We start from the raw sequence: 17,301 nt of genomic DNA on the forward strand, positions 1-17,301 counted from the left end.
TTTTTGCTACTCGATTTCTCAATGAGCACAAAAACATCTGCATATTAGGATCTTAAATAAAGCGGTATAACGAGTCTTCGAACTCATGAATTACACTAGGCTGCATGTTAAAAGCTCGTTTAACAATGTGAAGGTTGAAGCTCAAACGTTGTGGTGGTATAGTTTAAGTTAGATTTTTAGATTTAATATATAGAAACTATATAAATGAAGAAAGATCATAACATAGAAATATAAAAGAGTATTACATAGAAAGCAAGGAAAGCAGGAGTGGACGAAAAACAACAATTACGATTTTTGCACGAACAAAATAGAAGCAATTTGCTGTACCAGCTTCAAAGCGAACCATTGATCCTCGCATAACAGCCATTAGGTCGTATCCTTACGCTATCAATGCGTTTTGCCTTTATCCATTGTGTCCTTTGCTCTTTCTACAACAGCAAAATATTAGTCAATGGCTCTTTGGCTTGCTTCATTTTGCTATGCTGCATGCTTAATGAGCTCGAAACAGATGAAGATTAACATCCTCTAAATGACAAGAGAGATAGAGGAAGAAAGAAAAGAACGAACTAAATGATGCGCAATAAAAGGAAGGAAAAACAAGCGGGAAAGAAAAAGATAAACAACATCAAAATCACAAACTTTTGACCGAGAAAATTGTGCGTCTTGTCCGCAAGGGGACTCCAAATCTTGTCCCTCTGTCTACGGTCATTGGTTTATCGTCTTATGCAGCCTTTACGCAACCAACAGTTATTAATTCCTCTATTTTAACACATTTTCAATGTCAATTTGGCTTGTATGTTTCTGCTTTGCGGCTTGCTTTATGAGCGAACAACATGTACAAATTTCCCTCACACGCACACACACACACACACACACACACACGCACGCAGTCAAGTTAAAAGAACGTTCGAAAACGAAGCGAAAGTCCCGAAATAGAAAAGAGCATTTGAACAGAAAATGGCCATTTGAATGCTTACGTGCACACGCATGCATGCACGCTCACACGCGCGCGCACACACACACACATTCACACATACACGCAGACAACACCCACAAGTACACAAAGGACTGCTACAATCCAGACCTTCCACTGGATGAAAACACCTCCCGTTCCATCCACGAAACCCAACTCATTGCGATTCCGCTTCTCAACCTATATATGTGGGTTCAAATCCCATTTTTGCCGATTGTTTTGAATGAACATCATGCTTAAAGGGTTTTTAAATCATGTGTAGATGGGGAGCTTTATCAATGTGATATAGTTTTTTCAAGTTATGTTTAATATACAGACAAGCAGGTTCGTAAAAGCAATCTAAACGTTAATTTGAGAACTTTCAAATTCTTGGTCCGCATCAAAACAATAATTTCACTGATGAATTTACCAAGAACTGACAAATTTTATCTGCTCCTAAGTTAATTGCAAAATTTTTTGCAAAAATGCGAAAAACTAGCGCAAAGGCCACAGATATGGAGCAAAACTGCTTAAAAAAGTACGGTGGCTAATTCCAACTTGCGTTGGCGCTATGCTATACATTTCTCAAAGCAGCTTAAAGCAATATCAGAACGTCCAATAAACAAAGTACATAAAAAAATTGATGAAGGTTTTACCCCACTTTCAAAAGCAATTCAAAAGCAATTAGTAAAGACAAGAAGAGGGAAAAGCAAAACCCGCATTTTGAAGAATTGTTTTTCAATAGAAATTTTTTCGGACAATACCCTCTTTTTGAATCCGTTTTTATTTTTGAATTGGTTTTTATTAGGTAAACAAGGAATTTATTTTCAATCCTTTTTGGGTAAAACCTGCACAATAAGAGTTTTCTGTAAATTGTGATAGAATATCAAAAAAAAGATTAGGCGCTCTTCAAATTAAAACAATTAAATTCAGCTTTTAATATCCATGAAAATTGTTGCATTTTAACTTAATTTTCAACATATGGTTTTAATAATGAGTTTGATCTGTTTTCAAAATAAACATTTGTTTTTTACTTTTATCTTTTCCAAACACCGTAGAAAATCACAGAACACAAAAGTATCCACATTCACAATTATTTGACGCAAAATTTCATTTATCTTTCACAAAAACACTTCACAACATTATATTATTATATCTTCTGCGTATTTCTATTGAAACGAACTATATGAGATGCCAAAAGCGTTGAAAATGAAAATATAGAATTAAAGGCACAATTTTTTTTAAACAGAGGCACAAATTGAAAAGTTATTTTTAAGGATTTGCTCAATTTTTCAAAAGCTGTTCAAGTGTTCTGCTTTTTTTTCTTCTCCGCTGAGCACATAGATCGGCCAGATTTGGTTTTTAAAAATATTGGGTCAAAAGGTTCATAAACCCCCGGACATAACGGTAAGTCAATATCAGTACTGGGCACGTCAAATCGAAGTCTTATATCAGTACTGATTCAGAGCTATGATCATGTCACTTTTTACACTTGTCAGTACAAAGTCTTGGCCTAGACGTGAGGCATTTTGATTAGATTCATATTCTGGGTGATTTGGTACAATTTGGGAAAAAAACCGGCTCCATTGGCGCTTGCTGGCGGCTAACAGGGCCTCGGGACAGCAGAGGAACCCTTACTGCGTTAGCGTTTTTCGCAATTTTTCCTCTAATTGGAATGCTCGACATTTGGTAAATCTGAAAAAATTGAGAATTGTCGATTTTCGGCTAATATTCGGCTCCAAAGGGCTGAAAAACGGCTGAAAACGTCTCAGAAACACCTTAAAATGGTCCAATATGGGGCCATTTGACCTTCCCGGGTCCCGCTGTGTCACTTGCTATCAGCTGGTATCAGTTGTCAGGCGCCTCGAGAAAGTGCATAAAAATTAATGCAAAAATCGTGGCACTTTATAAATTTGTTCGAAATTCATAATTTTCACACAAAATTTTTTGAAAATTTGTTTTTGACTTGATTTTGACTTGGGATTTCAAGTGTAATCCAATTCTTGGCAAAGACTTGTCAGACCTGCAGACTTGTTTTTAGACGTCCACAGTACTGATATGTGCTTGTAGTCTTGCATTTAGACTGATCCAGTACTGATTTTGGCTTGCAGTTCAGTCCGGGCCTCCCAATAAAGCTGCAGGGCTGGATGGAATTCCGGGATTCGGTGCACGGGGAAATTATTCTAAATAAATTCAACTTGTAATTTCATCAAATAAATATCTCTTTTTAACTTTAGAGATCATTAAATAAAAACATCTCGACATTTAAACACAAACTGAAATCTGATTTTTTAAGGTCTTTTAACAACTCCAGCTGATACAGTTCCATTGCGATGGGGGATCATTTTGAACACCTTTAGTTTATTTCCAAGTTTTTGTAAAGCGTCATGTAATTGTGGAATCAACTGAAAATAATGGTTACCGAAATGCACAGCAAACATGACATTCGGATTCGCAACTGATCGTGATATGTAGGGCAAAACGCCAGCATTGTCTATGAAGCTGTCCAGTTTCACATTTGGCTCGAAAGACATGTTCTTCAAACATAATGCAGTGTAGACATCCTCTAAGGCGACTGGCCTGATTAACCTAAAGTGCCTGAAACAATGAAGCAATAAAATACAATTGAAGATAAATAATGTAACAACGCAGCAAATGTTTGAACTCTTAATCGACTCGTAGTATTATTTTCCTCTCAAGAAAAGTTCTGACCTTTTTTATTAAAGAGAGGCACTCAACTACTGACGCATTTTTGCACCTACTTTTCCATGCATAAAAATTGGCTTAAAAACATTTAAAATTTATAATGTTTATTACATAAATTTATGCTGCGCTACCCAAACTTTCTGTGATACCTGTACAATTCTTGTTATTATCATTTTATTTAGTGCATTAAAATTTATACGATGTCATAATTTAGTTCTTGATTTTATGTTGCCCTTCAACCTTCATTTACATCCAGACATTATTTCGTGTTTCCCGCTTTTAATTAGTCATTCATTTATATGATTGTATTTTCCCGCTGCGTGATCAGACACGTTTGTTCACCTTGATTCATTTTGTAGATATCCTTTAGAGTTCATCCTTCTTATCTTGTCCGTTCAATATCAGTTGCCTAAATCTCTTTGATTCCGCTCCGCAAACTAAGCTCAGAAATAATTAAGCGTTTCGCCCGGCGAAATCTAATCTCAAATTAAAAGTGTGTCTTCGCGCGGCGAAGTCAACTTTAACTCAAAAAAATATGACTTGGAACAGTCAGCAAACTAAAAAAAATCCCCTATCAATTGACGTCTTTTGTGATAAACCTACAACCGAGCCACATCTCCGATGGGAAAAAGTGGAGCTTGCCAGGGAGAACATCATCCTGGATAAACTTCTCCGTCCTAAACCAGAATTGGCAGGCTTTCCCCCTAGAGTCTATATACGAAAAAACTATCATCAGACCCTCAGCGCAATCAGAATTGGAACGCAATGTCCAAAACGCGCAACAAAAGATGAATTGTCAAAACAAATACCAAAGATTCATCGAAGTAGGAATAATGTGCGCAGATAAACCACGGTCACTGGCAGATCGAAAGACAGTCTCGCTACTCTACCTTAGAATTGGTGTGGAGGAAGGTAGAATTCTCAACAGTAAGAACCCGCATATAATGATAGATACTCTCACAACTGCTGAAATTTTGTAGATCGTAGAAGACGCATTCATCAGACCCAGAAACATAACATTTGACAGCCACGTTTTCCTCATAACAAATCAACTCCGGAGAGAAACAGTCAAGCACTTCTACGGAACGCTTCAGGAATTAGCTGAAAATCGTGACTTCGGAAACAAAGAGCAAACTCTTATTAGAAATGTCTTCATCACTATTTTAATCGACACGGAAAAACAGAAAGAACTCCTAAAACAAACAGTTGAGCCGCAGAAATCTTTTGAGCCAGCTATAAATATGGAAGTCGATATGCCAAATCAGCATCAATTTCAAACACACATCAAGATCCTCATTCTGGTTAGTGTTAATGCAATTCAATACCCGCCAAGTGCTTGCTCTTCATATTGGTTTCTCTCAAACAAGTTCCTAGGCAAGGCAATCGAAAACCTCGATTATTTTGCTCAATTTGTGGAGAACCATGGCTTCCGGAACACCAAGACAAAAAAATCGCTAAAGGTAAAAATTGTGGTCTGTTAAATCAATTCGCAAAACTAAGTTGCCAACAAAAAACACAGAAGGCCCAAAATCCAAAGAAAAAATCGGTCAACTCATCAGAAGAATCTCACCCCTAGGATTCCGTGAATCTCCTACAATAATTGTCTGGATTGTACGAAACCGATTACTGTAGCGGCGATGACAACATAGTGGCCATAATACACATTGATCTCGAGAAATTTGGACCACTCAACAGGCCCATCAAAATCGAAATGATCTCAACTACCCTACTTGATGACTCAGGAAGTGACCGCAGCATTTTGAATAAGTCACTCACTCGCAGCACAAGTGTTCAATTATAAGCCATATGCAATATGGGTTCACGAAATCAATAATCCCCATTTCCGGACATTTTCGAACAAGTCAATCCACATTGAGTAAAGATTCGAACACCAGTTGAATGATTCAGAGTCGTTGCTGATGGCCTCAAACCAATCATCGGTTTCGATCTCTTTGATCAACTAAACTAGGAGTTGCAATCACACAATCTCAATTGCATTAAGGTAATCAGGTCAACATTAACTCGCCACAATACTCATTAAAAAGAAAATAGCCTTACGATTTCCTGACCTTGTAACTCGCATTGGAAGATCAAAAAATCATGTAGCAAAAACAAAATTTTGCAAACATTTCCGACCATGACACCAAATAGGGAAACGTATATTTATTAATGTGCAAGACGGAGTAAGTAGTGTTTTAAAAAAATACTTAATAAGAAAAACACATAACAAAACTTGCATATTGTCTAGAAAATCATTTTATTTCACCACATGTAGTCATTGTTAAAAAGGACCAAACTATAAAGTTTGCACTTGATCGGAAAATCCTCAATAAATCAATCCATAAAAGTAAATACCAAATGCCAAACAATGATACGCTAATCGAATCCATGATTCATCAAACTAGTGATCCCTCGTCGCACAGCACCCCATATTTTTCAAATTTGCACCTCAAGTATGCCTACAGTCAATTCTATCTAGACCCCGACCCAGCCAATCACTGGAGGCTAATCCTCAGGCACAAACAGGATTCAAACTGGATTAACAGATATGCCCGCAGAATTTCAGAAGGCCATGGATTGCACTCTAATAAGATTAAAAAATACATACTGCTTCCTTGATGATTTTCTAATTGTTAGCAAAAGATCAGAAGAAGACCATGAACAAATTGTATGCTATTTTCTTGAAAGACATGATGAAGAATATCGTCGGTTTAATCTTCCTAAATGCCACTTGGCTAAATTAGAAACCGATTGGCTTGGATGTCAAATTTCACAATCGAGAATATTGCCGATCGAAAATAAAACATCAGCAATAGTGTCTCTTGAAGCACCGAAAAAATTAAAGAAACTTTCTTCTTTTCTTGGTTCAGAAAATTACATAAGTAAATTCATCCCAAACCCTGCACAAATTAGCCACCCATTACGCCTCTTATTAAGAAAATCTGCTAAATTTATTGAGACCGATAATCATGAAAACTGTTTTCTTGAAGCAAAGAACCGCATCACAAAAGCAACTGAAAATTGTAATTACAATGCGCAACTCGAAACGCGGGTAGAATTGATAGCTACAGGTGTTGGGATCCAAGCTGCCCATGAACAACTAAAAGTAGACGGGCGGAAACCCATTGCTTTTACTTCTAGATTTCAAAACTCCTGTTAAGAAAAATACAGTATCAAGGAATTAGAACCACTCGGTGAAGTATGGTCTATTAAATATGTGAGAAAATTTTCTACTATCTCATCAAATCACAATTGAACACATGCCTGGTGCCAAATTGGGTCTGGCTGGTTAAATATTTCAACACTCTAATCAAAAAGCTAAAAAAGCCTTTGCATAAGAAGTCTCTGCTAACTCCTTGAAATTACACTCAATTCAATCTGCAACTGATTTACACAAATTGCTTAAATCACATGATCCAGCACCCCGAGTCACTACACAGAGTGAAACTGTCATAAATTCAATAAATACAATTAGCGCACTTGACACTAACTTAAAAACTCATGCATTTCACTTGTCACCCGCAAAGCGAAACCGATTAGTAAATACCAGCTTCAGTGCAAACTATTCTAAATATAAATACCCCTCTCGGCAATTACCATGTAACCGTTCACTCGCTAAGCGAAATCCAACTCATTTTAATGTTCGTTTCCAAATTCAAAATGTAAAGCCTTACACAGGGCGAGAAACGCAATTTTATAAGATTGATTTCCCGTTTGTTAATAGACATTCCAATTATAGTTATAAAAGTCAGCTACCAAAAATAAAATCAGTGCTTTCTGGCCAATCTCCGTCTCAAAATCAGTCAACTGAAATCATCTTCAAAACGAACTTAGTTTGTCATCAAAATCTCAATTCAAATAAAACGATTTCAATAAACAAAATCAATATGCACCCCAAAAAGCTTATCACCAGAATTATGATCGGCTACTTTTCCCACACTATCCCCAATGGCATCATCTATTTTTAGTACAAAAATCACGCCCAGCCCACGAATACCCACGTTTAATAAAATCATAGCAAAGGTCTTCAGCAAATCCTTGATAACTTTGCTCACGAGCATATTCGCACTCCAAAATGAAGTGAGTCATTGTATAGTCAACAGCAGTGAGGTAAGGTTAAAGTAGATTAATCCACCCGTAGATTAGTTCGTACTATCGGGAACTTCATTTGCGATCTTGTTTCGTCTGTATAGACAAAAAGATTGCTATCCCTAACGTTTTGCGAGATGCATTAATTGACGACTTGGACGCTAGTCATCAATGTACCTGGTGCATGATATGAATGGCTAATTATTGCTGGTGGCCATACATCAATAGGGTGTTGATCGTCAGATCAACAGATTGTATACCCTGCACGGCAGTTCGTAAGAACCTTAAATCAGTAATTCCCGCCAAGCAATTCCACTACCATATATCTTATGCTGAACCAAACCAGGAAAAAGAAATTGATTTTGGTGGATCAATTGACGATAAAAAAAAGGCCAACAAAAAGCTTTCCCACCGCAATAGATTGTTTCTCTAATTTTCCTACTGCAACTACACTATGGTACCAAAAAGCTACGTACACCTATATTTTTTTAAAAAGCAATACAAACATCAAATAATATAAAATATTCAGTTGAAATTTTGTTCTCTAATAAGGCGTCATTACTTTTAGATTTTTTGACGTCTAGCAGACGGTGGTTTAGTTTTCATGCAGGTTTCTCATAACCTCTGGGTTAATTTTCTTCGAAATTTCATACACTTCTTCTCTTAAATTTTACCAAAAAACTGTCTGTTTTCGTAATTGTTGCTTCAAAATTGCCCATACATTTTCAAAAGGATTCAAATCTGGAGATTATGCTGGCCATTCCAGTACCTTCCATTTCTTTTCCTGGAAAAAATTGTCAGAAAATTGCCTTACCTTATTGAAAAAAAATTTCCAGTAAATGCTTTTTTTCTTCGTAAATTTTCAAACTTTCCAAATAACCGACAGTTATTTGGAAAGTTCATCTGATAGTATTTCACCTCAAAATATAAATGATTGTTTGTCCGAACTCAACTTTTTTGTGTTTTTTTCAAGAAATCGCATTCGCACCCTTGTTTCATCAGATGCGTACCCTTGTTTCATCAGTAAAAACAAAATTCTGCCAGAAAGAAAACCGCTTCTTCGGCATATTGATATACCATTTTGAACAAAAACCCTTGCTTTTATTCTTCAAACTGACTTTATTTGCAGCTTTTCTTGAAAAACGCCATATTTGTGAGAATTCGGTTAACGTACCTCTGGAAATTGAATCATAGCAAAAGAAAGCGTTTTGAACTACTCTAATGCGCTCCAGTGAGGTTTGGGATCTTTCAAAACGCTGCTATTTAACTTTAATTCAAAATTTTTTGATAACTTTGTGGGTCTTCCGCTCAATTTTTGTGCCTCAAAACTGTTGTTTTTCAAAAAATGTTTGTATGCCTATTGTTACCTGGATCTCGATTTATTGTTACCTGGATCTCGATTTCAAGTTGAGTCGCTTTTGTTTTTCGTCCGTGAAAATATTGTCCGACATCTCGGCGCGTAACAACTTTGCAAACAGTGAAAGAACAAAGCGGTTTAACCACTTTTTCTGTTAAAGAAGAGAAAAAGAGAACAAAATTTCTCCAAAAACTTTTAAATTTTACGCTTTTTTTCACGCCTCATGAAGCACGAATCTTTCTTTAAAAGCAGAAATGCTGTACGTAGCCTTTTGGTACCATATTGTTTTTTTGACAAAACGAATGGCCCTATTTTTAACAAAATTTGTGGACATGTATATTGAAAATCATGGAACACCTCGTTCCATTCGTTTGGATGAAACGGATTGCCTTCAGGGACATCAAGTAAAGATTTTCTGTAGAAAGAATAACAATGACATTATAGAATCCCGCGCTTACAACCACCAAGCTATTAGACAGGTAGAAAGATTAATACAGAAAATTAAAAATAGACTTGCATGTTTTAAAGAAGAAAAATTGGCTACTAATTGTTTTAACACAAAGCATGCACTACTGACGATCCACCAACTGCAAATATAAAAACAGAAAAAAAAACAAATATTTCGCCCTTCGAAGCACACTTTGGTGGAAAACATAATAACCAATTGAGCGAAATCATTACCATCCCTAAGTTGCCCAAACTCTCATAAGAGAATATTAAAAACTATTATTTAGATGAAGACACAGTTACCTCTGAGGCCATATCTCCCGACGACAAATGGGACAACGGCTACTAGAGCGACATAGAAGTTGAAAAGGGGAAAACAACGGCCAATAAAGATGCTAATGAGCGCAAGATAAAAGAGCGCTGATGGAGAATCTTGATTTCTTTGCCCAAAACTATGACGACCAATTCCAATCTTAGAACGTGCGGTGCAACACAAACTGGCTTGCAAAGTGCATGGCAAACGCCGATCAAGAAGAACCTTGAGGGCCTGTATGAGGTGCTGGCACCCGGGTCCAACATCATCAAAGTCAGTCTAACCTACTCGACGATCTTGGAACCGGGAATGGCAATCATCACAGTTCGCAAGTGACATTGCGAAATTAGGTACCCAGCAGGAACTTCAAACTTCTTTAAAAGCTTATGTGGACCACGCACAAACAAAAAGTTGGCGGATGAAAAAAGCTTGAAAAATTAAGGAATTCGCTCGAAAAATAAAAGGCGATAAAAAGACGAAACACAAGAGACGCGATCGAAGTAGCTATGTGTCATTATCTAAACCTAACATCGCACGTGGGGTGCGGGACCGTATCCCCAAAGACCCTAACTTCTTGCCATCAGGGGCCAAAATGAAACAACGAATGTCAGGCGAATTGTTTATTCCTCCGCCAAATGCCCCGATTTTAGCACTTCAACAAGTTCCTCCCTCCACGCCTACGACAAACACAGATAAGAAATCATCCAAACGCAATCGACGAAAACCAATGTATTATGGTTTTGAAGATATGTCATCTGATTTCGTAATATGCGCTCCCCCTGAAAGACAACGAAAAGCAGGCGACATTGAAAGTCTTCAACTGCAAATGGTCTCTGTTGTAGAAACAGTGCAGTCTACAGCAGGACAAGCTGCAGACGAGACAAACACTTCGATAGTGATCGGAAATGTTTCATCTCCTGCATCTCAGGTTGATATCTGATCCCCAGGTTGATATTTAGCAGGTTGATGTCTAAAGGTTGATATCTAGCCCGACCTCCGAGGATGATGTCATTTCCATGACCGTCTTTGAGGCGGAAATACATGAGAATTTGGAATAAACATACATAAACTAAAAAAACTCACCTTATATTTTAGTATAAATCACTTGTATCGATAAAAAGCAAATATTTTGTTACTACACTTTTAACTGGGGACCAAGCATTACTATTGTTTAACTTTTGTAAATATGTTGCTATTAGTGAAAAATTGTCTTAACTGTACAATTTTGCTTATCGTTCAAGGGGCTATGTGATACCTGTACAATTCTTGTTAAATATCATTTTTAGTGCAGTAAAATTTGTACAATGTCATAATTCGGTTTTTCATTTACCGCCAGACATCAATCCAAGTTTCCCGCTATGGATTTGTTATTCATTCTCCCGGGTAGCTTTGTATCGTTATCTGAACCAAACAACGCACGCGCGATGCAGTGTCGTATCCCCAAAGTTATTAGCTTCTCGGCACTCAGAGACATAAATGATACAACGAAACTGGTAACATTGAAAATTTTCAATCACCAAATGTCTCTGTTCTAGAAACTGTGCAGTCTAGAGCACAACAATCTCCAGAAGAGACAAACTTTTCGCCAGTGATCGCAAATGTTTCGCCTCCTGATCCGCCGGTGGAAATCTAGTGGATTACAGAATCCCAACTGCCGAGGACGATGTCATTTCTATGACAGTCTATGAGGCAGAAGTATGAGAATTTGGATTAAACATACTTTAACTCAAAAAACTTCACAATATATTTTAGTAAATATCACTAGTTAAGATAGCAAGCAAGAATATTGCTACTACATATTTAACCGCGGGCCAAGTATTAATATTGTAAAATTAAAAAAATATTGTAAATATTAATAAACATACTTTAACTCAAAAAAATCACAATATATATTAGTAAATATCACTAGTTAAGATAACAAGCAAGAATATTGCTACTACATATTTAACCGCGGACCAAGTATTAATATTGTAATCTTCTAGCGGATTAAAGAAGCCGAACTTCTGACGACGATGTCATTTCTATGACAGTCTATGAGGCACAAGTATGAGAATTTGGAATAAACATACTTTAACTCAAAAAAATTCACAATGCATTTTAGTAAATATCACTAGTTAAGATAACCAGCAAGAATACTGCTACTACATATTTAACAGCGGACCAAGAATTAACTTTGTAAATATGTCACTATTAGTGAAAAATTGTCCTAATTGTACAATTTTGTTTCCTTTCAAGGGGTTATGTGTTACCTGTACAATTCTTGTTAATTATCATTTTGAAGTGCGGTAAATTCTATCCGATGTCATAATTTAGTTATTTTGTTGTCGCCCTTCAACCTTCATTTACCTCTAGAAAATCTTTTAAGTTTCCCGAGTTAAATTTGTTATTCAATCATATAATTGTAATTAACCGCTGCGTGATCAGACACGTCTGTTCACTTTTATTCATTTTGTTGTCCTCCACTTGGGTTCATTTTTCTTACCTTGTCAATTCAGTATCAGTTGCCATAATCTCTTTGATTCCGCTGTGCAATTCAAGCGCAGCAATAAGTAAGCATTTCGCCTGGCGAAATCCAATCGCAAATTTATAGCATGTCTTTCTGCGAAAAAGTCAACAGTATTTTTATTAAAGTACGACACTTTCTTTAGAAAAAATATCATTTTTATTAGATCTGTATCAAATTTCACGTATCAATTTTCACAATTATCTCGAAAATATAACAGAACGTGACAAATAAATAATTGAGGAGGCTACGATGTCGGAGAAAAAGCGATTCAAACGGGCTACGGCAAAAAGTCTGTAGGAAGGAAAAATTGAAGGGAAATAGATTGTTTTATAAGAAAAACATATATCATATTATCACGGGTCGTAGGATATTCAGCAGTCTAGAGCAGAACAAGCTCCAGAAGAGACAAACTTTCCGCCAGTGATCGGAAATGTTTCGCCTCCTGACCCGCGGGTCGACATCTAGCGAATTACAGAAGTCCAACCTCCGAGGACGATGTCATTTCTATGACAGTCTATGAGGCAGAAGTATGAGAATTTGGAATAAACATACTTTAACTCAAAAAATTTACATTATATTTTTGAAAATAGATTGTTTTATAAGAAAAACATATATCATATTATCACGGGTCGTAGGATAATAGGCGAAAAAAATTTTCGTAGGCTTTAGACAAAATTGCGGAGAAAAACATTGGTTGAAATTAGGTGTAAACCTATTAAATTGGTAATATAGAGCAGTCAGGTCACTATAACAATTGTTTTCCAAGAACAGCCCACAAAAGCAATCCAAATTAACCAGAGTTTGCGAATGTTGTGCAATTGCCATTTTCCGTGCGTTTTTCAGCCAGTAGTCCTAAATTATTTACATTAAAGCTATTGATAAGCAAATTTAGTGATCACTATTCCTTTCCTCCAGTTTTAGATTTTTATAAAATCAAAATCATTGGCCATGATGACACTGAGTACAAGAGATGTGAAACAATGAAAAAATGATATATTTAGAATGCACTGCTCAACATCTCGTTTGTAAGTAAAGACACTTGTACGGACACTTGACTAATAAGGAAACTAATAAGGACACTTGACAACTTTACAGCATTGAGTGGATTTTGAGGTACCTCTTTTAAAGTGCTTCAATTCGCAATCGCCTAAACGCTGCAAAATTTGGTTTAAGATTTTCACCTACTATCTATAAAAACTCCGTTCGCCTAATCAAGTTTTGCCTCATATCCCATCAACCCATTAGCACAATGAAGCATTATTATCATCATATCGCAGGAGCAGTAAATCCAAAATACTTCAATTTCAAGTTATAGTTTCATTCATTGAAGATTTTCAAAATTTTATGCAGTGAAGTGAAGTTTTTATAATCTTATTAATATAAGGTCGGGCAAAAATTGGGTGTATAATTGACTAGTGATTTTTGACTTATATAGATATGAATGGATTTGAAATAGGACAGCAGAACACAGATGCAATTCGAAAATATCGAACAGAAAGAATGTATCAATCTGACAAAGAAGACAGTTGGATGATGCTAAAGAATGAGTCAACTGTTCTATAATACTATTGAAATTTGTTAGATTACTAATGGATCCTTCAGTTTTGTGAGCCACTGTGCTCCTAGAACAGCTCCATTATTCGACAAGAAGATCACTCGCCTCTGTAAATTAGATGCACGTTTAAAATGTTATGATCAAGCAATGATCCAATAAGGGAAAAAATTGTTGCAAAATTTCCAGGCAGTAAGCATTCAAAAAGAAAATGTTAAAACAGCTTGCGCGGCAAAATTTGTTCCAAAATATTTGAGCCTTACAGAAGACAAGAACACGGTAAAGTATATCTATCAAAATGAAATCTAAATTGCAAGATTTACAAGATTTACCGAAACGCCAAAGACCCGATAATTTGATACCTTTCATGCACATTATCAATTGAACTTTTAGACTGAAAAAATCAACACACTCTAAACAATTTTACTTTTGTGAAAAAATTAATGGTCATCAACAAAACTTCTAAGTTATCATTTACTGTATGAAACAATAAACATTAAACAAGTCTAAACTACATTTACAGAATCGACAATCTATCAAGTTTCCAAAATCAACATTCTAATTTTTGTGTTGTCATAAATGATCAAAAAACAATTCGAAATATAATGATAATGTGAAAAACAAACATAATAAATTGTTTTTGGTTGACTTGAAAACCAAAGCATAACGTTAATAGAGAACAAAATATAGTACGCCCTTTGAATATAAAAACTTTAATGATAACCACACCAACCAACAGTACATTGTTAGGTCTACCCGACATGTTTTCAAGTGCCTCTGGCGGAGAATAGGTTATATCTTTTATGTGCACAAAACGGATAAAATAAAAAGGCTTTTCAAGAAAATAAATCTGAATAAGATTTTCTGAGTCAGTTAGTCAAAAAACATTCTCATTAATTGACAATTTTCCAAAAGGTTATTGTGTATGAAATTTTGCGCCAGTTTGCGTGTCTCGGTTTCGTTGAGGTTTTCCACTTTTTCTACAAAAGTTGTTTTGATACTCAAAGCTACGTTTAAAAGTTATCCTGTTCTATTATCCAAAGGATATTTAATGCTCGATTGATTGCTTATTGAAATTTTTAGGTCCACCAATTGAAAAAATTTCTTTGTCTCTACAAGTAAGCATTGACGGCGTTGGCGGTAAGATTTTACGGTGTTCAATTCTTGCATTCCTCGCGCAAAACACTAACAAGTGTTTTAAAAAATTCATAAGTGTGTAAGTCTTTAACCATGTAAAATTTATGTTCTCCCCTCAAGGAGCTAAGCGAACTAAATTTTCGTTTGTACTCTTTTAGTTTAGTGCTTTGTTAGTTTTTTAGACACTAACCTAGAGTTAAGAACTCCAATTGTAAAAAATCAGCACAGGAAGTTTTCCAACGGTTTGGATTAGCAGGCGCGATGGTAAAACTTCCTAGACTCTAAAAACGGCAAAAAAAATGGAGACGACGTTGTTTTCCCATGTCGAGTACAAGCTCTCGAAAACTAAGTTATTTAGCAATAAGTACAACCAAAAAAATTGAAATCTTTCACAGAATAAAATGTTAGATTTTCAAGGGTAAAATCCTTTACAGAGCAATAAGATAAGCTGACAATTAGAAAGCTTGTTTTTCGTATGCCTTGCCTTCAGAAATTACTTGTTTCGTTTATCCAATCATTCGATTGATTACTTTGCAATTCTTCCTTTTTGTGTCCGGTTACATTTGCTGTATAATCAGTATAGATAATCAGGTCTGTGACCATGTGTTTTGATTTGATTTCTTTTTGATGTCATTTGATGTCAAAATGAGCCCAAGACCTTGCCTTTGTTGACTACATTAGTATTGGTGGTCAGAAACAACTTTCTCTGTGAAACGAAGAAGTTTTAAACAAAAATGGTGAGGCTCATCTAGGTCACTATACGTGTTTTCAATAATAGATTTTTAAATGACTCTCGGAGCCTTACCAATTCTCGAACTTGAAAAATATCTCAAATAAAACGTCTATTTTAGGATTCTATTTTCTTCTACTTCCTTCAGCGATATCCATTCCTTAAAGAAAAATTCTCACTCATTACTTTTCACCCAAAAATATTGAAAAACTCTTAGTTGAAAAATTATTGAGAAAATTTCAATTCAAAATCTTTACTGCTTCAGCTTGTGGAACAGTATCTAATTATGATGAAATGTTCGATATTATGAAATTGATATCTTTGTTCAAATGTAACCAACTGGAAAAAAATTGTTGTCAAAAAACCCGATAAAGAATGTAAACCTCAACAATTTTACTAGCAGTGATGTGAAATTTTACCAAAAGTTTAATAATCCGTATGTTTTTGAATATACCAGCTCATTTTCAGCTGCAATTTTTCTTATATTTTCTAGTGCTTGAGTCAAAAATTTTAAGGAAAGTGTTGTCTAAAATATTTTTTATCATTTCTCAAACTTTTCCTACAGTTTTCTGATAAAATTCATTCAGATGTCGTAGTAAATTTTGGCAAATCAAATTGGCCAGGATTCAAAAATTCCCGCCACATATATTACCATTTCCCTGAATTAAGTATTTGAGAAAAAAAAGTGTAACAAACTTTGATTTAAAAAATTCGCGGAAGTTGTGGAAAATTATGTTAAAAGATTGGTCAATTAAAAATTAAAAATCAAGGAATAGGGCAGAGTGTTTGGGAGTTGGTTTTCTTACCAAATTTGAGTTACAATTTTATTTTTTTTTAATTTTTGTTTGAAATGTTACGAAAGTGCGGAAAAGAGTGTACAAAACTAATTGAAAAAGTAGCAAATGTGCTTGAAAAACGCCGTTAATAGATGAAAACATTCACTATATCAGCTGTAAGTTTTTCACAACATAAACAACAAATTTGCCAGTGAAAAGTAAAGAAGATTCAGAAAACCTCGGTTGGACGATTTGATAGGATGTTAAAGATACGTAAAAATGTGCAGAAAAGTTGGAGAAAATTACATCTGGAGAAAAGATTTTATTTGTCCTGTAATTTACAATGAAATGTCTAATATGTGCCATGAACAGTTAACTTGGAAGAGTAAAAAACATGATGGAGTTAAAAAGATTCAGTACTGATTTACACTTGAAGCTAGGTCCGGGAAGGAAAGGGTTGAATAATGCGGAACGAGATGTAAAAACTGAAAACTATTTTCTAGTAGATATATTTAAGTTATCTGAATCTGAATATGCATACAATGCTTCGTAAAAATGATTTAGAAAATGCTCTGACATGTGCGATCATATATTGAGCGGATAAGTTTCCAAAATTCATCGATAGTGCTACAGTTTTTTATCGCTAACTAATCTTTGGTTCCCGATTTTTACTAGGAACCTCGACCGTGTAGTTTTAGTCAATATTGCCCCCCCCACTAGACTTTTAAAGTCTTTT

At 35.4% G+C, this 17,301-nt stretch overlaps 1 protein-coding gene across 2 annotated transcripts in view; it reads right to left on the reverse strand.

Annotated features, from left to right (window-relative positions):
• Positions 1 to 2,975: 2,975 nt before the first annotated feature.
• LOC142354003 (beta-1,3-galactosyltransferase 5-like) overlaps positions 2,976 to 17,301 on the reverse strand; it is a 37,752-nt gene continuing 23,426 nt past the window's right edge. The window contains exons 3-4 of one of the 2 annotated variants that reach the window (XM_075406249.1): positions 3,375 to 3,550; positions 2,976 to 3,135 (exon numbers count right to left, since the gene is read on the reverse strand). In XM_075406249.1, coding sequence (XP_075262364.1) covers positions 3,131 to 3,135; positions 3,375 to 3,550 — 181 coding nt within the window. In that variant the 3' untranslated portion in view covers positions 2,976 to 3,130. Of the gene's footprint in view, positions 3,551 to 17,301 lie in introns of both variants that reach the window. The other variant, XM_075406248.1, reaches the window with a different exon arrangement.

Source organism: Convolutriloba macropyga, chromosome 15, assembly GCF_964194025.1.
Source record: "Convolutriloba macropyga chromosome 15, txConMacr16.3, whole genome shotgun sequence".
Taxonomy (NCBI): Eukaryota; Metazoa; Xenacoelomorpha; order Acoela; family Convolutidae; genus Convolutriloba; species Convolutriloba macropyga.